Raw genomic sequence first — 27,929 nt, forward strand, 5'->3', positions numbered from 1 at the left:
TCAGGAATTCAGGACTTTATTGAGCAATAAAAAATATACACCAGTTAAAATATTTTTTCCTTTTTTCCACTAGTTTTTTTTATTCTTTTTTGCTTGATTTTCTTCTCAAAATCATTCTCGTCTTGTTGGAATTCATAGCTCCGAACATCCAAAAGAAAGGAGATAAAAGGCAGGTCTGTCTGTTTGTCTTTACAGCGGTCACGTATCGGAGAGCGTCTCGTGTTATTGATGAAACCATGAAGAGGGATGTTAGAAGAGAGCAGGGCTTTTGCTTTTATTTGTTCACAGTTTTTCCCGACACTGCCCAATATTTATGTCTGCTTCTCTGACTCTGCCTTTTCAGTCGATGACGACTCCGTTTCAACTTCGTCTCCATAAAGTTCCGCTAGTTTTTGGAATTCTGGACCCCATTCATCCAGATAGTTGTAGTCCTGTTCAGAATGTGCACCAGCTGACCCGAGCGAGCTGATGGTGCCTGCTGGTGACCCCTGACCCTCGTAGGCATAGGTCTGTAAGGAATCATAGGGTGGTATACTAGTGTCCTGATCCGCCTCGGCCACTCTCTGTTTGATAAACTCCACAACGTCCATTTCAGCATCTATATCCATGGACATGGGGCTAAGACGGTCGTCTTCGAGGCGACGGAGCTGTCTCCTTGACGATCCCGGCCGGACGCAATCGGGTCTGACGTCCCTGCGGAACTTGAGTTCCTCAGCCGCGGCCGGGTTCCGCAGAGCGATGATGTCAAAGGCTTCCGTGTCTTCCTCGCCGCCGCCTTCGTCATCGTACGTCACCACGTTCTCCCGGATGTCCTCCTCTGAGATGATAAGCGGCTCCTTTTTGCTCCTCCGTAACGTGATGAAGAGGATTACGATGGCTATGAGAAACAAAACAACAAAAATATTGTTAAGACAACTCAAGCAAATGCAGACAGGTAAACAGTCAAAATATCTAGACAAAAACAAAAAAAATATCTGATATTAATTGTACTGAATTATTATCATTCCTTTTTTAATTATGTTTAGTGAAGTACAAATTCAACACAAAATAACACTTCAATAGTGAAGTACAAAGGACTTTATAGACTTTGTACAAAATATGTATAGCCTAAATAAATATAAATAATAATAACTTAATATTATATATTATTATTATATTATATTATATACTGTAATATACCTATATTTCATAATCATAATATACATACATACATGATTTTTGTATAGTAAAAAGTCTATAGTAAAAACACAAAAAGCAATAAAAATGGAATAAACAACTATTACTGGCTAAAAAATACAAGACAGACAATAAAGAAGTCAAAATTATTCCAAAATCAATATGAAAGGAAGATCATTCTATCATTTGGAGGGATAGAAAGTGGTATAAATACGCATAAAATATTAATGTCGAGCATTCACTGTGTATCTAAGAGGAAAACATAGATAACCCAAAACAATTGATCAGTGTTATTAAAAGGGAACAATTTCTCCAGAGAGCAGTAGGTGCTGAGATGTGCACAGCATTAACATGCATGAGAGAAAAGCAGGTGTGACGCATCCTTGATGCACGAATACGCAAACACATGAGAGGCCAGAGATCAATGAGTATGGATGATGAATCTTTGATATTCCATTATAGAATGTAAAGAGCAATAGTAAATGACCAGATAAAGTCAATATCGCACATTAGTCTGCTGCTAACAGTGCATTACCGTTTTTTGTTGAGTGCTATTTTCCTTGTTTGCTTCGAGCCGCTTTGGTCCTACCAGCAGTCATATACACATATTCTCATATTCCATCTTAATGATCTGCTCATCATTTATTGACCTAATGGTTCAACCGAGGGTGTCATCTACAAAAGATCATGTCTCAGGAATCGATTGTCACTGGTTGTCCCAATAATCTGCTCCCGGACGATGGTTATGAGCTTTGCCCATCTTGCCTAGGTATTCATTATCTGTCGGAGCAGCGGGTCCATCTCGCCAAGTTGGACCCCAGCTTGACAGTGCATCTCGGGCAGACGGGCTATATGTCAATGCCCCCCACAGCCACCAAAAGCCGCTTTCATAAAGCCTGAATCTCTCGGGCCCCCCAGATTTTCGGGAATTTTTCCCACAGTTGTCAGGGATGCAGCTCGTTCTGTTGCGCTTTCCCTAGAGATTTGTTCCCTGTTAGAGAAGGGAGCCATAGAAGCAGTTCATCCCCTAGTTCAAGGGACGGCTTCTATTCAACGTATTTTCTCGTTCCAAAGAAGGATGGCGGTTTCCGTCCAGTTCTGGATTTGAGACGTGAATCGGTTTCTGAAGGTTCTGCCTTTTCACATGCTGCTTACCACCTACATTCTTCGGGCTGTGATGAGAGGCAACTGGTTTGTTTGTGTCGACCTAAAAGACGCTTACTTTCACGTTCCTATAGCACTTCACCACAGAAAATTACTGCGTTTCAGCTTTCTAGGTCACATATACCAGTTCAGAGTTCTGCCATTTGGACTATCTCTTGCTTCTCATGTTTTCACTAGGTGTGTGAATGCGGCACAGTCCCCCTCTTTAGGCAAAGGGCCTGCATATTCTACCTTATCAAGACGACTGGCTTCTCAGTGCCCCCACAGAGTAACAGGCTGTTCACGACTCCAGCATGCTTTGAGCCATGTGCCGATGTTGGGTCTGGCATTAAACGAGAAGAAGAGCTGCCTGATTCCGGCACAGTCGATTACATTCATCGGGCTGACTTTGGACTCCGTTGCAATGTTGGCTACCCTTTACAAAGAGCCAGCAACCAACATACTTCGGCTAATGGGGCATTTCCGAACGGGCGTGGTGGTACGGTATGGGTTACTTCTAAGGGCGATGGGCATGCTAGAGGCTGCTACGGTAGTGATCCCATTGGGTCTGCAGCACCTTTGACCACTGATTTGTCGCTCTCAGGATGGGGGGCTACTCGGAACCAGAGGGGAATTTGCTGTCATTGGTTGCAGATTTGCGGTCATTGGGCGCAGTGTTTCTAGCCCTGCAGTACTTCTTACCGGTCCTGACAGGCCGACATGTGCTTGTGCGAATCGACAATACATCTGTGGTGTTTCACCTGAACCATCAGGGTGGCACACGATACCGCTGAATGTTGCAACTCACCCGCATGATCCTCACATGGTGTCAACCACGCATAGTCTCGTTGAGAGGGGCTCACATTCCAGGGGTAGACAGCCAAGTAGCGGATGCTCTGTCCAGGGACCGGCTACACCCAGGAGAATGGAGGCTTCACCCGGATGTAGTTCAGGAGATATGGCTGCGCTTCAGACGGGCAGAGGTGGACCTTTTCGTTTCAGCGACAACCACCCACTGTTGCTTGTGGTTTCCAAGATGGAGACATCCAGTCCTTTGGGCCAGAACGCACTGTCTCACGAATGGCCAAACTGCCTAATTCATGCATTTCCCCCAACTCCTCTGCTTTTGGAGATGCTGCACAGGATTTCTCTGCATAAGCACAGAGCACTGCTAGTAGATCCACGATGGTCGGCCAGGCCGTGGTTCCCTCGATTATTGACTCTGCTTTCCCGTAGCCCCTGGCAGCTGCCCCAGAGGAGAGACCTCCTCTCACAGTTAGAGGGCAGTTTTTGGCATCCGAGACCCATCTCGCCTACATCTGTGGGTTTGGCCCATGTGCTAAACCCTTTGTTGCAGCATTGTGACCCTGCTGTGATCCATACTATTTCCAGAGCTCCTTCAACATGGCAGATTTATGCTTCACGCTGGAAATTATTTTCGCCGTGGTGCAGGGTGCGTGAGGTTGAGCCCACTACTTTTGATGATTCAAGAGTCTTAAACTTCCTTCAGCATTTATTGGAAGAAGGAAAAGCAGCTTCTACGTTGAAGGTACTGTATATGTAGCGGCGATTTCTGCATATCACGCTCCGGTTGAGGGTGCCTCTCGGTTCTCATAGTCTGGTGTGCAGTTTTCTGAAAGGTGCTCGTTGTTTGAAGCCTGCCTTGAATACAAATGTTCCCATTTGGGATTTACAGCTTGTTCTCACCTTCCTCTGTTCATCTCTGTTGAGCCCTTGTAGAGTGTAGATATTAAGTGACTGCCTCTAAAGACTGCCTTTTTGTTGGCAGTTGCTTCTGTGAAACGAGTTGGTGAATTACATGCACTGTCTGTCAGTGACACTGTCAGTGACAGAACCACAGTTACATTCGTTGTGTGTGTAAACTTGTCAATGACCACCTGAACTGTGCGTGTCTGCGATGGCAGGGTAACGTTACACTGGTGGGCTCACAATCTAATCGTTTTTCCACATGAAATAACAACTGGAAGAAATTCCAAATTTGCAGTTTGTACATGTGCAAGTACTTGTAAAAATGCTCACGCTGTCTTGAAAACTAGTCGCAAAATGTGATTTGGGTGTAGTCTGTTCATCTAGCAAACTGATATACCCCCGCCTCGCCCCACCCCCGGATGTCATCGTCCATCACAAAGTTTTACTCCAATGCCAATTTAGTAGACATCGCCCAACCCATTTTCTAGTGTATTTTTAACCAGTGGTTGGGTTTGTCCATATTTGACCCGTACTAGCACAATGTGTCACGATTCTCGTGGAGAAGAACCCAAGCGCAGGCAGCAGTAGCGAACACACAAATCTTTATTATAAAATAAAAACCCACGATGGGGAAAAAAAGACAAAAGAACTGAGGTGCACTCTAAAACAAAAACTTCTGACGATGGGGAAAAACAAAGAAACAGGAATAAACAAAACAAACGATCAAACGACTAAGACTAAATGATACACACAGCATAAGACAAGGGAATCCAACAAGACAAGGGAATCCAACAGGGCAAGGTAATCCAACAGGGCAAGGTAATCCAATAAACAAGGTAACAGGCAAACGACAAGGTAACATCACAAACAGCCAAAACGAACGAGTACAAGACAATAGACAATAGAGGGCAATATATAGGGAGACTAACAGAGGATAATTAACAATGGACAGATGTCGGGGATGAAACACTGATGGAAAGCTAACGAGGAACGAGAGGGCGGGAACAGAGACACGGCACCGGAGAGAGAGTATAGAAGGCCGTAAGTGCCAAAATGTCTCTCTCCACACATAACCTAAGGCTTTGCCATGACTCTGCCACAAGACCAAGAATAGACATGACATGATGAGGCAGAATCATGACACAATGAGTCGGAATGTACATGGTGTAATTTTAAGCTTCAGGCAAAAGAAGTGAATTCGGTCGAATTTGAGGTTTTCATAAAAATAAGAACATTAAGCTCTCGTATAGCTCCCAATGCTCCAAATAGTAAATAAATATTTAAAATGATCTTTATTTGTAAATTTTTTGAGAGGTGTACCTTCCTAAATCTTTCTTAGTAAAAGGATGCATGTCCATTGGAAGCAAAGCGCTTGCATGTCTGACGTTTTGGTTTCAGTTTTGAAACATGCTGGAATAAGAAAATAAAGTGCGCGACTTGCTTGATGTTAAAAGAGTTATTGAGAGAGTAATGAAGAAGTTATTAAGAGCGATATGTTACAAATTGATCCGACATACATATCCGAAGCATGCACTCAGCAGCGTGAGATCCCGATATAGACATATAATAAAAAAAATCAGTTTCTACACGAATTCACGCAGATATAATCTGTTATGTTTTAAGGGAATGTTTGGTAAACTGTTTGGGAAAAATATCTGATGTGTAACGTCTTGGTTACGGATGTAACCTCGGTTCCCTGATGGAGGGAACGAGACGTTGTGTCGAACCGACAGAATGGGGTTTGTCTTGAGAACCTATCATCTTCTGAGTATTTAGAAAAGGCCAATGAAAATTGGCGAATGAAATTTGCATGCCGGACTCCTCCCCGGATGTCCGGGTATAAGAGGGAAGCCGGCGTGCTCATTCATTCACCTTTGGTCTGAGGAGCCTAAAAAAACAACCCCAACCGCTGGGGTGGGCGGCCAGTGTTGTGGCATGAGGGACACAACGTCTCGTTCCCTCCATCAGGGAACCGAGGTTACATCCGTAACCAAGACGTTCCCTTTCTGTCGGTCTCTAGACGTTGTGTCGAACCGACAGAATGGGGTTCCTATGTAAGACGCCACAGCGCTGAGCCGCGTCACAATCTCGGCGGAGCGACGTTGACTGGCCTGGGCGAGTCGTGAAATTATGACCATCCAGTGGAGAGGAAGAGGGACCCAGAGCTTTACCACAAAGTTGGGAAGCCCCTGCCACCGGCCGTCACGGGCGGAGGCCTAGTTCTCTAACGGCGAGAAGCCGCCCGGCACCGTAAGGGCCACTGGGTAAGCATTATTCCCCCCGGGGGAGAAACGCTGCAGAGACCACTACCTACCGTAGGGAGGAATTAGTGGAGACACCACATGGTCTCACCATCAGGGGAGAACTCATGGAAAAATGTGCGGACCAGAGTTAACCGCAAGGTGGGAGTCCACCTAGGGAGGTCATGGGTTGCTGAGGTGGGAACCATTCATGAGGATACATCAGACGGAACAGCCCACGGAGGGGGGGTTACCACATCTGGAGCACTAGGTCCGGTTAGAGCTATGTGGGAGATAACTCAACTGTTCCCCGGCCTAAGGGGGCAGGGCTGCTCTGCCCAGCCTGCCCCGAGGAAGGTGCTAGTGATGGATAAAATGGCTGTTCTTTACCCAGTGGGGGAAAGAGGGGAGGCGTAATAGCCGCTGACCCCCCTAGAGGAAGGGGGAAGGGCTTTCGCAGGCGTACGCCCTACCGGCTGCCGATCCTACACACTGCCCTGCAGGAAGCGGGCTGACACCGGTTCCGCGTGTAGGTATTAGAACCTCATGGAGTTGTTGGGCATAGCCCAACCCACAGATCTGCAGATGTCTGCCAGAGAGGCGCCCTGAGCCAGTGCCCATGAGGGGTGTGCCTCACTCCCAACGGGCAGGGGCGAATTGAGATCGGAATGCCATAACGAGGGCATCCACGATCCAGTGCGCCAGCCTCTGTTTGGAGACAGCCCTCCCTTCTGCTGACCTCCGAAACAGACAAAGAGCTGCTCAGAGCTTCTGGGCTCTCCGTGCGGTCCAAGTAGAGGCGCAGTGCGCGTACTGGACACAACACGGATAGGTTGGGTCTTCCTCCCCGGTGGGGAGCGCCTGCAGGTTCACCACCTGGTCTCTCGGGAGAGTGGTGGGAACTTTGGGCACGTAGCCGGGGCGGGGTCTCAAGATAACGTGAGAATCCCGGCCCCGAGTTCTAGGCAATCTGTGGACACGGAGGGTGCTTGCAGATCCCCTACCCTCTTGGAGGTGAGCGCCATCATGAAAGCCGTCTTTATCAAGAGTGAGAAAGAGCGGCAACTCCGAGAGGCTCTAAGGGGGCGGGGCCTCTTGAGGCCCGCCACCTAGGTCGCAAGAGGGTACTGAGCGCGGATATGGTGGTCACCTTCTCGCGCCCCTTAGGAACCTAATGACCAGGTCGTGCTGTCCCAGAGGCTACCCAGCAACTGGGTCATGATGAGCGGCCGTAGCGGCTACATACACTCCCAGTGTGGAGGGGGAGAGGTTACTCCCCAGCCAGAAGGGTGGCGCCTCGGCCCAAAGTACGGGAGCATCCTAGCCTCTGACTGAGGTATAACGGATGCCCTGAAACTTGCCGGGCGTGAGGCGAACTGGATCGCGTAGCCGAGACGGATCGTGCTGAAGGCTGGTATTTATACTCGACATTGCGCTTCGCCGTGACGCAACGTCGAGTTTGCCGTTCACCGTCGTGCAGAGGGTGGGATCGGCTGTGATAACCCAGAGAGAGAGGAAACTCTCCTTTTTGAGAGGTAGTGGGCGCTAGCAGATGGAGAGACGGGGCAGGATCCGTCCCTATCCAATTTCCCAGCGATGTGGCTGGGGTCGGGCCCAATGGTAGCCTCGATCCCCCTGAGGTCTTCCCATGAGGGTCGCTTCGCCGCGGCTGCTGATGGGGCGATGGTCTCCTCTTCGCTGTCTCCTCCAGGGGGGCCGCCTGAGTGGGGGGCGCCAGAGCTGGAGGGCGTCGAAGAGGACCAGGGCTGCTGGGAAGCAGACAGTGCATGGGACTCGACGGCCGAGGCGGCCGAGTCACGGCACGGAGGACTGCTTCTTTACTGTCGAGAACTGCGGCTCGACAGTAACACCAACCAGCCCCCCCTTGCGAGACGGGTGCGTCGAGAAAGCGGACCTTCTCGGCGTTACTCATCTGCGCAAGGTTCGGCCAGAGGAGTCTCTCATGGACCACAAGTGTGGACATCGTCCGACCCAGGGCCCGCGTGGTCACCTTGGTCGCCCGTAGAGCGAGGTCGGTGGCAGCGCAGAGTTCCTGCATAAGCGCTGGGTCGGTCTTACCCTCGTGGAGCTCTCTCAACGCCCTGGCCTGGCAGGAGCCATAGCGTGGAGAGAGGAGGCAGCTTGGTCCGCCGCAATGTAAGCTCTCAACACCAGAGATGCCGAGACCCCACATGCTTTGGATGGGAGTCTAGGTCGAGCCCCCCCCAGCACCGCGGTGGCATACTCCACCTGGGGGACAACAACGTATCCTCCAGCTGTCTCAACCTTGAGGGAAGAGAGGGTGACAGAACTTTGTTTGACGTGAAACGTGCCGGAAAGGGGGCGTTCCAGGTCTTACTAAGTTCCTCATGCACTTCCGGTAAACACGGCACTGGGGGCGGGCGCGGCTTGGAGCCGCGCTCAAACCCGAGGCACCATGTAGCCAGCCGCGAGCGCCGGGAGAGGCAGTGCGGGCACTGCAACCCAACACTCACGGCGGCCCGGGAAAGCATGGCTGACATTTCGACGTCCGCTTCTTCCTGGGCTCGACCCCCCGAGGGAGGGAGCCCGAGGAATCGTCGGAGTCGGATGGCAGTACGTCACCCCCCGATGCTGCAAGAGACATCTCATCATCACGCATCGTGTCCGAATACGTGATTGAGGAATAAGACGGCGGACCGTCTTTTTTGGGGAACGGTCAGACAAGCGAAACGAGGTGTGAACGGTCCGTGAGCCGTGGCTGGCGGATTATCGCTCACAGTAATCCTCATATCACCCTCGCTGCTTGCCATAGCGGACGGCAGGGCCGTAGTCCTGCCGCCACGGAACGGGGAGCAAACGAGGTGGTGGCTGAGTCCCGTGGGAACACAGCCACCTGTGACGCAACGTCTGAATCGTCACCGCCCGCAGTGCGGGCAGGACGTATCCACAACGTCTGCCCCAGCGTACTGGAAGCAGGCATTGTGTCCGTCCCCCTCCTCGATGAGTGTGTTGCACCCATGAGAACAGCGGGACAAGCCACGCTGGAGAAATTTGCTCTTTTAGAAAAGGAAATTTGCTCGAACACCTCCGGAACTGCCGAGACGCCCAGGGGAGAGTCACTGCAGGAAGGGACCGTCCGCTGTCCACGTCGTAGATTCCAGCAGAAAGAATGATCACCCAGATCGTAGAGAAGCTCACCAGATGCGTAGGCTCTGAAGAACAAAAGGTGAATGAATGAGCACGCCGGCTTCCCTCTTATAACCGGACATCCGGGGAGGAGTCCGGCATGCAAATTTCATTCGCCAATTTTCATTGGCCTTTTCTAAATACTCAGAAGATGATAGGTTCTCAAGACAAACCCCATTCTGTCGGTTCGACACAACGTCGAGAGACCGACAGAAAGGGAACATTATATTACATCCTTATATTACATTACATCCAGATTTTAAAGCTGTCTGTCTGTCTCAATGTCAATCAAACAATAAAACAAGTTAAACATATATTTTTCTAATAGACATTTGTTTTGACTTTGTTTGTGTCAAATCTATTACCAGTGATTTTAAGGTATGGTTGCTATTGCGTTATTAAGACATAACGTGCGGTGCCGCACGTGTAGAGCGTGGTTTAGAACAGGGTTCAGTTTGTGTGGATCTGTTCATCTGATTAGTTTGCTAATTTGTCATCATTGTTGAGATATATACACGGTGAGCACTGTACAAATACATGTAAAATTTAATTAACATACCTTGGGCTGAATGTCAAGCACAGGGCATCTGTTAAGGAGTGTAAGAGAATGGAGATGTCCGTGCTTTTGCTGTGTCTCTGGGCACATGAACGTGGATAGTGTTCGAATTATTCATGATAATCACACTGTTCTGTAAGCTTTGTGTAGTCGTGCATTTATTAGAGATGCATTTATTAATTTATGATGATACATTCATTAATGTCAGAGATTTGTTTTTACTTACAACAAACTATACTACTTTGGGTAAAAATTTGCAACCATATTATAGATTCATAGATGTTTTTATTGAGCCTTTTGTTTTTGCAGTAATTTACTATGGAAAAAAAAAACATTTTAAGCTGCTGTTAATTTCAGAAGTAGGCCTACATACAGTACAGTATGAGAGTCTTTATTCTTATGTTACACAGTTTGTAGGTTAGTAAGAGTTCAAAGTACAATCACAATCAAATTGGCCAAGCTTTGCTTTAGTCATCATAATTATACTTCACAATCACAACAGTAATCCCAGTTGTCAACATAATCAGTGTAGCACCACAGGTAAGTTTTGTCATGGTAGCCACAGGGGTGATCAGACCTACAGGTTTGGCCATTCAAAGCTGAGGAGGAGTCCTTACAAGTACAGCAATAATCATAATTGTCTCGATCGTCTGTGAAGCACCACATTTGGCTCGAACCATATTTGGCACAGGCATGGCCGGTGCGGCAGTACTTCCCGCTTTGAGTCTTACTCTTCCACAGTGGAGGACTGCAGTACTCCCAGCTGTCAGAGGTGCGACACCAGTAGTAGTCCTGACCATATGTGGCACATGGGTGATTATCCAAGCACCTCTCTCCTTTATACGTGATGAGTGAGTACTGGGGTGAGCACTCTATCAGCGTCTGGCCCGAGTAACACCCGTAGAACTTGAATTTGTCCTGGTAGTGGCACGGAGAGGAGCAGCAGGACTTGGTTTCACCTTCTGTGTTGCACTGACAGCTGTATTCATTGTCATAGGAGGTTAAGCAGGGTGATCCATCAGCTGCAGTCTTCTGCTTCTCTGGGGTCAGCAGGCATTCAACAGCATCTGACACCCCTGATACGTCCCTTTTTCCGATATAATTCCTCACTAGTGGTTTAGCATGAGTTATAAGACAACTAACTCCACCATAATTCAACTTCAGATTCTCTGCCACACTGACATAAGTTCTCATGCTTTCGAAGGCTAATTTTACTGTCATCTCACTCAACTTGAATTTCTTTTCAGGATAGTTGTCACTGCTGACAGTCCTTTTCAATGCGAGATATGTGTTTTGTATGTCTGAGCTCATTTGGACATTTTGGTTCACTTGTAGGTCGATTAATATCTGAAATTCGGCCTTAACGTTTTCTAATTTATTATTGTCACCAAAACAAGAATCCTCAAAAATTCTAATTTCTGACAGCTTACTATAGAGATTTGTTATTTTTGTGTTCAGGTCTGAGACACTCATCAGGCTTATGCCACCTTCCGGCCTGTTTTCCCCAATATAGCCAAAGGAGAAAGACTTATCTTCACTATCGTTGTGTTCATAACAGACAGCCGTCCAGATGTGAGAGGGCACGGTCACCCTTTCGTACTCTTCAGAGATTTCCCTTTGTGGTATTCGTAGATTCGCATTGGGTACCGTACCTGTGACTATGTACACTGTAGCACGACCAAAGTCAGCACTAGCCATGTCTAGTAAAAATGTCTTCAATTTTTTCTCCCACTTTCCCCATTGATTACTGTTGAAGCACGCGTCCATAGGTGCTACATTGGTCAGAGTGAATGTTGCCATACGACCAGCATCACATTGGAATAAGTTGGGGTTCAGGTGTCCACGATCATATCCGGTGTAACTGAAGTCATCAGTGATGGCTTGATTTTCTTTATAAGCATTTTTATTATTTACTGTCTCAGGGACCATAGAGTGTAATCTCAAATCTTCGGGTTGGGAAAGCTACAAAAGAAATTATATCTTAGATGGTTAGTTTTTATTTTTTGGAAACACTAACACACAACACAACATAAAAGTTTCATTAGTTAACTACATTAGTTAACATGAACCAGTAATGAACTGCACCTGGACAGCATTTATAAATCTTTATTTATGTAAATTTGAACATTTACCAATACATTATTAACACCAAAAGTTATTTTTAACATCAGGTATTCACTTTGAAGTAACATGAACAAACAATGAACAGCTGTCTTCTGTTAACTAATCTTAACAAAGATTTACAAACATTGTATCAAATGTATTGTTCATGGGTTAATCTTATATTAAAGTGTTAACATTCTTTTTTTCCAAATGGTGTGTGGAAAAAGGCTCTTTTCTTACTTTCTACATTGTCTGTCAGTGGACATATTTAATGTTTATAATACAGTATAAGAACGTTCCATAAAGCACAATAATGTATTTTATTTATTTATTATTTGGAATGACAAAATAGAATGAAATGCAGAGCTAAACTGTGAATAAAAGTATGTTTATAGACAGTGAAGCACATAGTTACCTGTGGCTCTAAATACCACCTGGTTGGCCTTCCTCTGCCAGTCTTGCAGTCAGGGTCAAATCTGTATGCGCTGTAGAGAGGAGTCCTGTGAAATACTGAGTACAACGTAGCGTAAGTAGCGGCGTTGTTTTCTAAAATCTGACAGATTTTCTTGGCATTCTGATCCATTCCTATTGGTTCAGTTTGTTTGTAGAAGAACGCATTACATTCATTGAAGTCCGTGACCACTCTTGCCTGAGCGCTGAATGGTCTCAGCACAACACTGGTGAGCAGAGCCATAATAAACATGGTGTGAAGCTGCTCTTGATGTTAGAGCAGAGAAGACAGAAGCACATCTGCTTTAAATACACAGTCGGCATCAGTGATGCTTTTGGGTGTGACAGAAATTAATAAATGAGAAGTGAGGAAAACAATGGGAACTTCGTTTCATCATGCTTATTGGACACATTTTTGAGCTGTCACATGTACAGAAACCTTCATTTAAAATAAAACAAATAGAGCATTTTACTATTGATGTTCACTATGCGGTACTCTGTATTTTTCTCCATCTAATGCAAGTCAATGGCTATTACATTTTTGACGGTCCAAAATACATATTTAAACCGCTTCAGATGCCTCCATATGACCCCAAATAAAAGAACAGTCCACCACATATAAGAACTAGAAATATGAAACAATTAATCCGGAATCGAACTCGGGTCAGGACGCAAGTGCACTAGCACTATATATCGGCGCACTAAACTTCCAAACTCGGAAAGACCACTACAACTTAATATTTATTCCTTTAAGGAGGCATAAGTGTCCTAGCACAGGATCTAGGTCTAAGAAGGCTTTCTGAGATTCCCCCGATAAAAAGGGTGCTAGCATTTTAGTCCACTGGCCTTCTAGCCATCTTTCTCTGGTAGCAATGGTCTCAAAAGCATGCAAGTACGCTTCAACGTCGTCCTTTTCCCCCATTTCCCACAACATCAAGTACTGTAGGTTTCCCAACACTGGCTGTCCCGGGGAGAGGACTCTGGGCCCTTCTTCGGTGGCAGTTTCTGCCTGTTCACACTCGAGTGAGCACCGCACTGCGCGGCTGTGTCATACCTGTGTAACATCATATGAAACAGCAAGTTCTTGTTATTTAAAATCCATTTAAATATATTATTGAGCAAAACCTATTCAAGAAGCTTATTTTACTTTTATCGGTTTGATTATGATAAGTGGGAACTATTTTTTATTTTATTAAATGGTGAGAATAGTGAAGATGTTCAGTTGTATTCATTTGTGTAGACTCAGTATTGATACTGCTATTTTATACATTTAACAGAGCACGCAGACATTGGAGCATCACACAAGTCCAATGAAAAATAGATTTCTGGAAATGGTGAGTATTGCTGGAGCTAGTTCTGCAGAGGGGCACTGCTGGACTGCTGGAGCTAGGTCTACTGGAAAACCTTAAAGACTTTATAAATGCATTTATTGTCCACTTTGGCTTGCTGTACATACTGAACATGTAGTACAGGGAGAGAAGTGACATCTAGAGTTACCCAACTGCAATGTGAAAGACTGCAGCATGACAGCTGTGATTGAAAATAAGGGTTATTCCATAAAATATTCATTTTTGAACTTAAATACATGTACAAACCCCAGTATTGTGTTGTTTAAAAATGAATATAAGCTTGTATATAATGCTGTATTTGATGTCTCACATCTTTTGTTTTTAAACCTGTTTTTCTAATTTTCATTGAATGATCATTTCAATGATAATTTCACCTAAAAGGATACTGTGCACAAAACATGAATGTATTTATGATTTATATTTTCACAATATTGTTGTATATTTAAATAATGTTTTAAGAAAATGTGACATAATAGCTTGAGAGTTTAGTGCATACTGATTGAATATGTTTTTCTTTTAGGACAATGGAAAATAAACAATTAAGCGAGGTTGCTTTACCAAATCATTTTACATATATATATTTTTAGATTGGGTAAAACAAAAAAAGAGTGCTACTACAATTTGAAATACATAATTGGGCCAATTACTTGGTTTGCTTTTTTCCATTTCTCATTGGAAATGTTAACATACTATTGACACAATTGATACAATTCAACTCACAGAAATTCAGTTTGGAGAACTGAAAATTTTCCTTGTTACCAGTAACTAGAAAATTTTGAGTTGTGGAAGTCTGAATTTTTTTACAGTGTATTGCAATTAATTTAAATGCTAACCGTAGTTAAAATGTAGGCAAGTTATGAAACTGCACAAAGGATAACAGATTAAGTTCTTATAATCAGGTATTATTTATTTATATTTATCTTCTGACTATATCATATGTAGTACGAAGACAGACAATATGTCACAGAATTACCTGAATCTAAAAGACAGCAAAACTGAAGTAATCTGGTTTTGCGCCACTGATACCCAAAGTTCCTTTGACTTGGGTGAACTAACTCCACTTTGTAAATCAGTGGTGAAGAACCTTGGTGTCAAATTTGACAGCTATCTGAAATTTGACACAGAGATCAACTTAAATCCTTAAATCCTGCTTCTTCCGTTCAAAATCAATAGCTAAGGTAAAACCGTTCTTGTCCTCCAATGACTTTGAAAAGATTGTCCATGCTTTTATTTTTGTACAATTAGACTATTGTCACTTTCTGTATACTGGAGTAAATCAAGCATTCTTAAACCGTCTCCGAGTTGTTCAAAATGCTGCTGGTATACTTTTAACTGGTAATAGAATAAAGGAGCATATAACACTTCGTCTGAAATTGTTGATTCTGCTTTTCAAAGCTCTTCACAATCTAGCTCTGCCTTATTTAATAGATCTTCAATGTCATGATCCTGCCTCTTCTTGTCTTGATATTCTAGCCTTGTGGCAGGGTCATGAGAGCCCCACACGTTTTGGTTTATGATAGCCATGCGTTCTCCCATCTCATCTCTTGGTCCCGCCGCCTTGTTTCCTCGTTCAGCTTCCCAACAGTGCTTGATTCCCCACACCTGCCTAGTGTAATTATCCCTTGTTAGTTCCCCTATATAATGCCCTCATGTTTGCTGTCCTGTGCTGTTTGGTTTTGTTATGTTATGTTTGCCTTGTCGTGTGATTGTCACGGTTCATGGGTTCACTAACTCATTCTCGCTCTCTACATCATTCTGTTTGGTATGCGCTTGTCTGTGTCATGCTGATTACTCAACTGGAGTCAGCTGTGACTCATCAGCACGACTATGTAAGCTCTCAGCTTCCTGTTGTTTGTTGTCAGGTCGTTTCAGTTCTTGCCGTGTTCTGATGGTGTCTGGTCTCCTCTCTCCTGGTTCGAGTCTTCACTGGTGTTATTCCCAGGCCGTTGCGGATTATCATTCTGGTTGGTTTCTGTTGCTCTCACACTGGAAATTACTCACAGGATCGTGGTTACAGCGAGGTCTGCTGTCTGACCAAAGAGGACTTTTCATTGGACTTGGTTTACCTGACTCGTTATTATCTGCCCAAAGTGCATTATCTAATAAATCTTATTTGTTACACACTCGCTACTGACTCCTCCTTACTCCCCATGACAGAACGACCTGACCAGAACATGGATTCAGCAAGTGCCTCCAATCTTCAGGACTTTCTGGCCAACAATGACATACGTCTCAGTCGACAGGAGGAGCAGATGGTTGCAACCGTACGAGCCGTGCAAGCTTTGATAACTCAGATGTCCGACTTAAATACCCAATTCCAGCGGATGAGATCTCCCACTGCACCTGCTCCACCGCCCGCCAACCCCCCTGCTGCGAGCATCACCAACCGTCAAGAGCCATGGCTGCCTCCACCTGAACTTTACTCTGGTGAGCCCAGTTTCTGTAGAACATTCATAACCAAATGCTCCATGTTCTTTTCTCTGCAGCCTCTAACGTTCGCGACTGAATCTTCCAAGGTAGCTCTAGTGCTGACACGCTTGTCGGGACGAGCAGCTCAGTGGGTATAAACATCCTTGCGTTTCTCATTTGAAGCTTTGTCCAAGGAGATGAAACGGGTCATCGATCGTGCGGTAGCAGGTCGCGAAGCGGCTCGCATGCTGGCAGATCTACGACAAGGGACCCGGTCCGTATCGGACTATTCTATTGAGTTTCGGACTTTAGCAGCAGACAGTAAGTGGAATGAGGAGGTGTAGTGGGATATCTTCCTGCATGGGTTGGCGGATCGTATTCAGGGTGAGATCGACGCCATGGAACTACACACGGATCTAGATGGACTTATCGATTTAACCCTTCTAGTAGATGCCTGCCTTCAACGACGCGATCAACTGTCGACCTCACCCACTGAGACTCGAGAGTTTGGAACCCGACATTGCCAGATTCACTAACCTAGTCAGTCACGTGATGGAGGTTTAGCCTATGCAGGTGGGCAGAGCCCGGCTTTCCCAGGAAGAGCGGAATCATCAGAGCTTATCATTTGGTTCGCATAAAGATAGGGATGAATGGAAAACGGCATTTAATACCCCTTGGGGACACTTTGAATATTGAGTCATTCCGTTTGGGCTATCGAACTCCCCGGCTGTTTTCCAAGCGCTCGTTAATGATGTGCTGCGAGACATGGTTGATCAGTTCATATATGTTTACCTGGATGACATATTGATTTTTTCTTCGTCTCTCCACGAACATGTGCAGCACGTCAGACGGGTGCTCCAGAGACTGCTCGAGAATGGGCTTTTTGTCAAGGTGGAGAAGTGCGCGTTCCATGCACAATCTGTTCCATTTCTGGGGTACATCGTCTCGTCCGATGGAGTGCGCATGGATCCCGGCAAGATTAAGGCTGTGGTAGATTGGCCAGATTCCTGTAAGGCCCTACAGAGGTTTCTGGGGTTTGCCAATTTCTATCGGCGCTTCATTCGCAGTTTCAACCAACTAGCCACTCTTCTGACTGCCTTAACCTCCTCCAAGATGACGTTCAGGTGGCACGGTGCAGCCGAGACTGCATTCGCCAACCTCAAGAGCCGCTTCATTTTGGCTCCCATTCTCATAGCCCCTGATCCCACATGTCAGTTTGTGGTGGAGGTTGACGCATCAGAGGTGGGGGTAGGTGCGGTTCTTTCCCAGCGCTCTTCCTCTGACGACAAGGTGCACCCTTGCACATTTTTTTCTCATCGTTTTTCCCCCGCCGAACGCAATTACGACATCAAGGTCAAGTTAGCGTTGGAGGAGTGGCGTCACTGTTTAGAGGGGTCAGGAGTACCCTTTATAGTCTGGACCGATCATAAGAATCTCGAGTACATTCGATCCGCCAATCGACTTAACTCCAGGCAGGCTCGGTGGGCACTTTTTTACGGTCGTTTTGATTTCTCACTATCCTACCGTCCGGGTTCCAAGAACACCAAACCCGACTCACTGTCTCTAATTTTTTATTTTTCCATGCGCCCGTCCACTCCCGAGTGTATTTTCCAGGAGAAACTCGTTGTCTCCACACTCACATGGGAGGTCGAGTCGAAGGTTCGCAATGCCTTAGAAGGGGTAACACCTCCGCCCGGTTGTCCACCGAGCCGATAATTTGTGCCAGAGAAATTATGGTCTGACGTAATCCGGTGGGGTCACTGCTCCAACGTGGCTTGTCACACAGGAGTGAGTCGCACTAACTCTGGTTAGACAACGATTCTGGTGGCGAACCATGGCTCAAGACATACAGGATTTTGTTTTGGCCTGCGCGGTCTGTGCACGTGGTAAGACTTACAATCGACCCCCAGAGGGGTTACTTCAACCGCTGCCAGTCCCTTCGAGACCCTGGTCCCACATCGCGCTAGATTTCGTCACTATCCTCCCACCCTCCCAGGGGAATACGGTTGTTTTGACCGTAGCGGACAGATTCTCGAAGGCGACCCATTTTATTCCCATGCCCAAATTACGCTCAGCCAAGGAGACAGCGGTCACTGTCGTTCATCACGTCTTTCGTATTCATGGCCTCCCGATAGACGTGGTTTCCGACAGAGGTCCCCAATTCGTGTCCAAATTTTGGAGAGAGTTTTGCCATTTACTGGGGGCAAGTGTAAGCCTATCCTCTGGGTTCCACCCTCAGAGCAATGGTCAGACCAAGCGGGCCAACCAGGACCTTGAGCGTATGTTGCGATGTTTGGTGTCACAGAATCCGTCCTCCTGGAGCCAGCAGCTCTCTTGGGTGGAGTACGCATATAACTCGTTGCCAGTGTCGTCCACGGGCCTCTCTCCGTTCGAATGTAGTTTAGGTTACCAACCACCTATTTTTCCCAGTCTGGAATCCGAGGTCGCGGTCCCCTCCACTCACGCTTTCGCCCAGAGGTGCACCTGGAGCAGAGCTTGTGAGACTCTTTTCGGGGTGGGAGCGAAGTTTCCAATAAACTTGCACCCAAATTTATAGGCCCGTTTCCTGTCACTAAGATCATTAACCCAGTGACAGTCCACCTCAAACTCCCTCCGGCGTACAGGAGGATTCACCCCGCCTTTCATGTCTCTAAAGCCTGTGTTTTATTCTCCGATTAATCCACCAGTCCCGGTCCCCCCACTGCCGCGTCTCATAGATGGGGAGCCAACTTATTCAGTCAGACGCATTCTGGATTCCAGACGGAGGGGACGCGGATTCCAGTACTTGGTGGACTGGGAGGGTTACGGTCCGGAGGAGAGAAGTTGGGTTCCTGCTAGGGACATTCTGGATCACTCCCTTATTGACGATTACAGGAAACAGGTCGGTTCCCTTGAGAGCACCAAGAGGTGCTCACAGAGGGAGGGGTACTGTTGGGTTCACTAACTCATTCTCGCTCTCTACATTATTCTGTTTGGTATGCGCTTGTCTGTGTCGTGCTGATTACTCAACTGGAGACTTGTGTTGGAACTTACCCACTGGATAACGGCCAGTTCTCCGGGTAACTGCTGTTGCTCTCACACTGGAAATTACTCACAGGATCGTGGTTACAGCGAGGTCTGCTGTCTGACCAAAGAGGACTTTTCATTGGACTTGGTTTACCTGACTCGTTATTATCTGCCCGAAGGGTATTATCTAACAAATCTTATTTGTTACGCACTCGCTACTGAATCCTCCTTACTCCCCATGACAGTGATGTACCTTGCCTTGATTCATGTTGGATTATCCTGTTGCTCTGTTTTTGCCACCTCGTGGGAAGTCCTTGTTTTGCACCTTGTTTGTAGTTTGTTTATTTTGTTGTAGTTTTCCCAATCGTGGGTCTTTATTTCAGTTTATTAAACATCTGAGTTTTGTACCACTGCCTGCTCGTGGGTTCTCTCTCTCTCGGACGTTTTCCCAGTTGTGACACTTCTACGTGTACATAAACCTCTTAGATCTCTCAGATTACTCAATCAGATGATCTTGGACATTCCTAGGACTAGATTAAAGTCAAGCAGCGATTGGGCCTTTGCAGTTGCAGCCCCTAAGTTTGGCACAACTTGCCTCTCCATCTCAGGCTTGCCCCATCCTTAGGCTTTTTTAAGAAACACGTAAAACTGCATTTACTGGAAGTGGCGTTTGGGTCTGTAGGCTAATTCTAGCTGGATGCTTATTTCAATGGTTGTGTGTGAGAATGTGTTGTAAATTGTTTATATGGACTTTTTTGTCTTTTTTTACAGTAAAGCATATTGGTCAACTTTACGTTGTTTAATTGTGCTATATAAATGAATAAAACTAACTAAACAATATAAATGAATTAAACTAACTAAACAAGTATGAAGTATGAATATAGTATGCACAAATAATGAGAGTACTGTATGACTGGTGTTATAAACTGGTGTTCATGGGGTCTATACTCTAAGTCATCATCGCTCTTCACTCTCTATTAGATGTGCACTTTCGGTGTGTGCAACGCTCTGTATTTAGGTTTGTTTATTCGCACGCTTGTCTTTGCACTGCGAGTCTCTGGTGACTCCACACGTGTCTTCAAAAAACGGAAGTTAGTGGCACGTCATGTCAAAGCGTGCTTGCGGCTAGCATCATTGGGCGCTTAAACGCAAGTTTCGCCTCCTTTCGCCTAAAATTAAACTTTATTAAAGTTGCGCAGATCCCTGCACAAGCATTGCAGGTGAGAGAGAAAGCATCGTACTGGAGCGAATCACAAAACTACAAACTGAAAGTTCATTGTTATGGGCGGATTAATTCACGTTTTTTCATCTTATTACATGGCTCATTTGAATGCTTGATTCTGATTGGCCAGACGCAACATTCCAAGGGTTGTTATTTTCAAATAACAACCGCTCAAAAAAATAACACCCTGTAACCCGGATGCTGCAAATCATTTTGAGAGGGGCAGTGTAATATTACACAAAAAATAATTATAAATATGTATTTTAATAACATATATGACATTATATTTACAAATGATTAAACCAATTTGCCTGTTCGTGATGTTTCAACGTCGTTTCTTACTTTAAAACCGAAAGTAAACGGCTTTTCCTCGTGGAAGGTCTGCATTCGGTAAAAATTAGTTAAATATAAAAAAATTCACAGTTAATGTCCAGTTTTTTTCTGATGTGGCAAGTAGCCGTGTAATAAGCGGGATAATGTACAAGCAGCCGGCTGTTATCGCGAAATAAACCCCTTCAGTGTGTGGGATTACAAATTTATAAAATGTTATATCTAGGTTAAAGTTATGTACTGTACATTGTGTTTCAAATTTTGAGGTAAAGATGATGACATTCTAAGAAGATCAAGTCAGGCAGCCCAGGTGTCTGAGACATTACCCTTTTGTATTTATGCACTTCCTGACCATTGGGCAGGGTCACAAGTTAAAGGTGAATGCTAAGCTCAAGGCACAGCTGTGCCTATGTCTCTATGATAATATGAAGGTATGGACAATACTGTCTGATTGGATTAGCACCTATGCATTTGAATGACACTATTATGCTGATGAGATCAGGGCTGGGAAAATTCCGGTAATGGGCTGATTACTGTACTGCATTTGCATGCTTTGTGTAAATCGTCTCCACGTCTATGTATCCCTCCCCCTTGAAAGGTATAAAACTCTACTGTACTGAGCTAGAGTCAGACTTGGATGACTACAGCAATGCACAGCGAGTCCTCAATAAAGAGAACTTCTGTATGAAAGATATCCCAACGTCTCCTGGTCTCTGCTTCGACAAGGGAAAAGTTTCCTACAAGTGTGATACAAGATCCTCCGCTTCGCATCGGGTCATGATCACACTGTCGGGGCTTATTTCTGTGATAACAACCCGGCTGACTGTACATTATCCCTTACATAACGCCCAACTTGCATAGCACAGAGTTCACCATGCCTACTTATTTACATTCTGCGGAATAGAAAAAAAACTTTTACGGTTGACATTTTACTCTGCGGTAATGGCATATTCCGTCATAACTCCCAGCACTATCAAATAAAAATTTTGATTAGAATAATGTACTAGCTAATGTTAAAATGAACAGTAACTAAGATTAATAAATGTTTTAGAATTTTTTTTATACTTAGTCCTAACATAGTTAATTAATATAAACTAATGAAGAGTTATTGTAAAGTGTTACCAACTATGGTTTCGGGAAACAACGAGTCATTGAACTATGCTGAACGAAATATAACAACAGAACTTGTGACCAGTTGGCTAATGATGCTTTCAGGAAACACACCCCAGAACTGATTGCAATGAAGAAGATTGTTGAATCAGCTTTACTGTTAAATATTAATGCTTATAAGGCTCTTATTATTGAAGTTCTGAATTGTTATTTGCATATTCTGATCTTTATACATGTTTTTGTCTTTGTCGCCTGAGGGCCTGTACCTTCCATTCTGATAACGGATGAGAAACAAACTGTCTGTTCTTTGATTAACTCTTCGTACCATTTCTCAAGGATGCATAGTTGAATATAAGCCTCTGTTTGTACAATAATAAATGGAGAATTAACTGAGATGTACCCATGAGTGTGTGTCAATTATTTGGTTCTCCCAACACCGTACAGAGACAGAGATTGCTGCAGATCGACTTGGTTGTAGAAGACTGTTTGTGTGCGCAAATGATCTAACATTATCTATTAGTACAAACAATATCTTCACAAACTGTAATGGTAAATGACTTTCTTTGCAGTGGAGAAGTTCTCCACCCCGGTGACAATAAACTGTTATTGAATTGACCACAATGTTTCTGTGCAACTGAAACTGTTAGGAATATTTCTCAAGTTAGTGAAGCACACCCATTTTTTTGCTGCTTCACTTCTGCATCTGTTCTAAGATTGATCCAAAAGAGGAAGAACTACATGATTTTGCAATTTTGTACATGTTTTAAAATTCTTCATTTCTTATACACCACTGTTGAGATTCATACACTGATTCTTGATGTCTGTTCTTGAATTTTTATTTGCATCTTGTTTTCACAAATCTTTCTAGACATCAAAATACTGTACAATCAAACTCCCTGATATTATAATGTTCTTTCAGAATCAGCAGCACTCGCTCTGCTCTCCACTTTCTTGTTAAAAGATTTTGTTGCCATTTTTCCACATTTGTTATTACATTTTGTCACTTCTATGAGGTCCTTACTGTACAATGACCATAAATATATATATGTGTGTGTGCACCCTTTATGCATGGACAAACATGGCACTTCAAATGAATCACATTAATTCAAACACAAAACAAAGAGTACAGTATAGAAAAGAGAGATAAAGAGAGGTGAAGAGAAGAGAGAAAAGGTCACTTCTTATATTTTCAAGAGAAAATATAAGAAGAGAAAAGATGAGAATTGAAATATAAAAAGAAAAGGGGAGAGGAAAACTAAAAAGAAGAAACAAAATGGGAGATGAACAGAACAGATGAGAAAAATGAAAAGACAAAAAAGAGAGGAGAAGAAATGAGAAAAGATAAAAAGAGATGAGAAAAGGAGTGAAGAAAAGACAAGACAAGAGGGGAGAAGAGATGAGACAAAGAGAACAGATAAGAATAGAAAAGAGAAGGGAAGTGAAAAGAAGAAAAAATAATGCAGAAAAGTAAGAGCGAAGTGCAAAGAAGAGGGAAGCGGAACAAAAGAAAAGAGAAACAGATACAGATATGCTGACAAAAGTAAATTGAGATGAGTTATTATGTGAGGTAAAAACATCTATGTTTTGTGATAAATCCAAACTGTTCACTCTGTTATGCCTGTTGTGAATGTTAAAACTTGATCTTATGGCGTTTTTGATGTGCCATGACTCTGATGTCATGAGACCAATAACATGCTGTAATTCATCCTTTACTCTTGATCCGCAGGTATAAAAGGTTAAAAATTGACATTCTGAAGTTAAACAGGCACACATCAGGTGGCATTATGACAATAAAGGGCAGAATCCTGCTGTGAATACTAAACATTTAAAACTGTTTAAGAAAAATTGGACTTCAAATTATTTTAAGATTTAAAGTCAACATGAAATCAAAATGTACTATTCTTATTTTTTATGGAATTATTATGTACTTATGTTCATGTGCCCTCATTATCTTTAATTAACAACTTCCCTGCACTTTCTGACATGAGTTATGATGTGAGGGCGGGGCTATCGGGGACTCGTTTCTGCCCATCCCCTCCAGCAACACATCGCTGAAAAGATTCAATTCTGCCTCCATTTGCAACAATCCAATGAGCTCCTATTGGACGAAAGCAAGTCTCGCCTTCAGTTTTTTTCTAATTTCAGAAGCCGTTACACTTGGCTATGTCACGATAAGGAAAAAAAGATAATCGCAACTTCCGTATCACGCCAATTTTAAAGAGTCTTGTCATTTTTTTAGATTAGTAGAACAGCCGCCACAAAAGTGATGTTTATAAAATATTGTATTATATTGAATAAATGTATCCATTTGGGTAGTTGACAAATAAATGTGTAAATGTGTCCTATGGTGTGACTACAAACATGTAGAAAAAAATAAGATTAGAGAGATTTATCTTCATTGAAATGTTATATTATAAAATTAATAAAAAAAACTATAGAAGATGTTTGAATCTAAAATTTATGAGAAAAACATTCACAACTCTATCAAATCCAGACAGAAAGAAACCCTCAAAAAATTCCATACTGAACTAACCGAGTAGAATGAGAACACAGAGCAGGATGGCTATCAAAGCGCCCGTGCTGAGGCCTGCGGATGAGAGGAACGCCTCGCCCTGGCAGATCTTCANATGATTCTTTGATATGCTATTAGAATGTAAAGAGCCAGAGTAAATGAGCAGCTAAAGTCAATATCACACATTAGTCTGCTGCTAACAGTGCATTAGCGCAATGAAACCTCATCTAAACTAAAGGGTTTTTCAAGAACTTTCACATTTTCTCATCATGAAAAAAAAACAAGAACAAAGTATGAAAAAGGGTGTGTGTGTGTTTGTGTGTGTGTACAGCATACAGCTGCGGAAAATGAAGAGACCAATCAAATTTTCATTAAATTAGCATTTCTAGATGTATTGTGCTCATTTCAATTCAGTGTCTGTTGAATATGAACAAAATTAAACCTCAGGAATGACATTAAGTCATCCAACAGCAATGTGAAAGACTGACAGCATGACAAGATACATGAAAACTGTGAAACAAATCCATAATAAAATGATTTTTGAACTTTTCCTAAATACATGTAGAAATATTACAGTTGTATTGCTTAAAAGTGAACATGAAGTTGTTTTCTTTGCAGTATTTGAGGTCTGAAAAAACACAGAGCATCTTTTCGGTCATTTTCACCTGTTTCTCCAGCTTTCATTTTATGCAAATAAATGCAAATAGAAACAATATTTTTATTCGAAATTTGAAAGAAATATTGTTAGTAGTTCACAGAATGAAACAAACAAAAAAAAAAGATTTTGAAATGGTCTCATTTTTTTCTGCGGCTGTTCATTTGTTTGAAATATATAGTGAGTTGATCTGAGTCTTAGGAGGTTTGGTGTTGGCGCCAACTCTGATCGTATCTACTGCACTTCACCGTCCTGATAAATATCATCATAAAGTACCCGCAAACATAATGTAGTAGCGCACTAACATCTGGTAATTCAAGCCTGTTGTTTCTCACTTAGCAACAATGGTAACCAGAAAGATACTGCAAGCTGTTGTATGACAGGGCCCAACGCACATCAACAATTTGCACAAAATGCGAACATGTTTGCAAACAAGCAACTAGATCTCACTTCCCTCCGTGTAATCAGCTCTCTTAAAGCCGGTAAATCTCCAAAGCAGATTTTCTGGAGAGGGAATAGGTAGATTTGATCAACAAATAGATTTCAGCAGGAGCAAACAGAGGCTCGTGAGCGGGGACGTAACGTGGTGCCACACGTGTAGAGCGGGTTTAGAACTATATCTAGTTCCAGCAGGCGTGAGCGGTGAAAACTCTCACTTTTGAGAGAGCATCACAGATAGAAGGTGAGAGCGAACGCTGGAGAGAGACGAGACATGGACGGCTGCAGAAATAGAGCGTTTCTGTTACATGTGCTGCTCACTTTCATGAACTGGCACCTATAAGTCTATCAGCGGCTTGTTCCGCCTCTCCCTTTTTTGTTCACAGAATTTGTCACAATTTTCCACATTTGTTATTCAAATCTGTCACTTCTCTGTGGCCGTGTTTATAAAATGACTATAAATATGTGTGTGTGCGTCTTTTATGCATGATTCAGCATGGAGAAACATGCCACTTGTCTGGACACGAATCACACGAATTCACACATACAAAACAAAGAGTACAGTATATAGAAGACAGATGAAAAGAGAGAGAAAAGAGAAGAGAGAAGTAAAGAGAAAAGAAGAACAGAGGACAAGTAATGAGAATAGATGAAGAGAGATGAGAAAGAAGTAGAGACGAGAAAAGATGAGAAATAAAGAGCGCAGATACAAGAAAAGGAAAAAGATGTGAACTGAGAGGTAAAGTGAAGAGACAAAAGAAGAGGGGAAATGAAAAGGGAATAAAAGAAATGAGATGAGAGGCGAAATGAAGAGAACAGATGAGAAGAGAAGAATCAAAAAGAAAACAAAGACAGGAGAAGAGAAAAGAGAAAAGAAGAAAAGAGAAAATGAACAAAGATGAAAAAATAAGTGAAGAGAGGAGAAGAGATGAGATGAGAAAAGAGAACCAGGTTACAATAGTTTTGATTTTAGTTATTTACTAATATTCAAGGCTAGCTTTTATTGTTAGATTTTTAAAGTTTTAGCAATTTTGGTATATGCTTTTGTCATTTTATAATTGATTTGTTTATTTTTTATGTTGCAATATAATATTAATTAAGTTTTATTTTTGTTTATATTATAATTTTAGTGCTTTAAACTTATTTCAGTTTATTTTTGAGGCAACATTTAAATTTTTCCTTTAGTTAAGTTTTCCCCAGTAATTTTTAAGTCCATATTTGATTTGATTTCAATGAACAGAAACGTTTTCAAAGTTTAATTTTAGTAAACTAAAATAACCTTGAAGAGAACTAAAGAGAACAGGTACGAGGGAAGAGGTGAAGTGAAAACAAGAGAGAAGAGAAAACAGAAATGCTGACAGAAGTGAAGAGAGATGAGATGAGTCATTGGGTGAGGTTAAAAACAGGTGTTTTGTGATAAATCCAAATCTTTCGTTCTGCTGTGAATGTTTAAACAGCTGATCTTATGCAATATGTTCATGAGCTTTTGATGTGCCATGATTCCTCTGATGTCATGAGACCAATAAAATCCTGCAATTCATCCTTTACTCTTGATCTGCAGGTATAAAAGGTTAAAAACTGACATTCTGAAGTTAAACAGGCACAGATCAGGTGGCATTATGACAATAAAGGGCAGAATCTTGCTGTGAATACTAAACGTCTATAGCTGTCAAAGAAAACCTTTAACATAAATAATTTATCATTTCAAGATTTTCATTTCAAGTCACCATGAAATCAAAATGTACTATTCTTATTTTTCATGGAATATTATGTTCATGCGCCCTCATAATCTTTAATCAAAAATGTACCCCCCTTCCCCCACTTCCTGTCACGAGTTATGGCACGAAGCTGGGGCTATTGGGATTCATTTCTGCCCCTTCCCTCCAACCTCCTGTCACTGAAAAGATTCAAATCAGCCTCCATTTCTAACGATCCAATCAGTTCCCGATAAACAAAATTAAGTCCCGCCCATATTTTTGATCATTTTAGAAGCCGTTTCATTTGAATATACATCACGATAGGGACAAAATGCAACTTCCCTTACATGCCCACTTTAAAGAGTATTGTAATCACTTTTTAGAACAGTAGAATAGGTCATAAAATATTGAATTATTAATTGAATAAATGAATCCATCAAGGCTATTTTAGTTTACTAAAATTAAAAATTAAAAAACATTTCTTTTCATTGAAATAAAATAAAATATTGACCTTAAAATGATTGGAAAACTGAACTAAATTAAAAACTGAAATGTTGCCTCAAAAATAAACTGAAATAAGTTTAAAGCACTGAAATGATAACAATAATGCTAAAATAACAATTAATTAATCTTATATTGCAACATAAAAAATAAA

The 27,929-nt window shown here is 43.1% G+C and overlaps 2 protein-coding genes across 2 annotated transcripts; both read right to left on the reverse strand.

The window, feature by feature from the left end:
• Positions 1-27,500, reverse strand: LOC130569516 (cadherin-18-like). Its single transcript, XM_057359214.1, has 3 exons — positions 27,466-27,500; positions 24,506-24,615; positions 1-877 (listed from the first exon to the last, which is right to left on the reverse strand). The coding sequence occupies exons 1-3, from the start codon at positions 27,498-27,500 to the stop codon at positions 312-314; spliced, it is 711 nt and encodes a 236-aa protein (XP_057215197.1). The 3' UTR covers positions 1-311.
• On the reverse strand, positions 10,103-13,574 carry LOC130569003 (uncharacterized). Its single transcript, XM_057358316.1, has 2 exons — positions 12,512-13,574; positions 10,103-11,955 (listed from the first exon to the last, which is right to left on the reverse strand). The coding sequence occupies exons 1-2, from the start codon at positions 12,797-12,799 to the stop codon at positions 10,474-10,476; spliced, it is 1,770 nt and encodes a 589-aa protein (XP_057214299.1). The 5' UTR covers positions 12,800-13,574; the 3' UTR covers positions 10,103-10,473.
• Positions 27,501-27,929: the final 429 nt, after the last annotated feature.

The sequence above is a fragment of the Triplophysa rosa genome, linkage group LG18 (assembly GCF_024868665.1).
Source record: "Triplophysa rosa linkage group LG18, Trosa_1v2, whole genome shotgun sequence".
Taxonomy (NCBI): Eukaryota; Metazoa; Chordata; class Actinopteri; order Cypriniformes; family Nemacheilidae; genus Triplophysa; species Triplophysa rosa.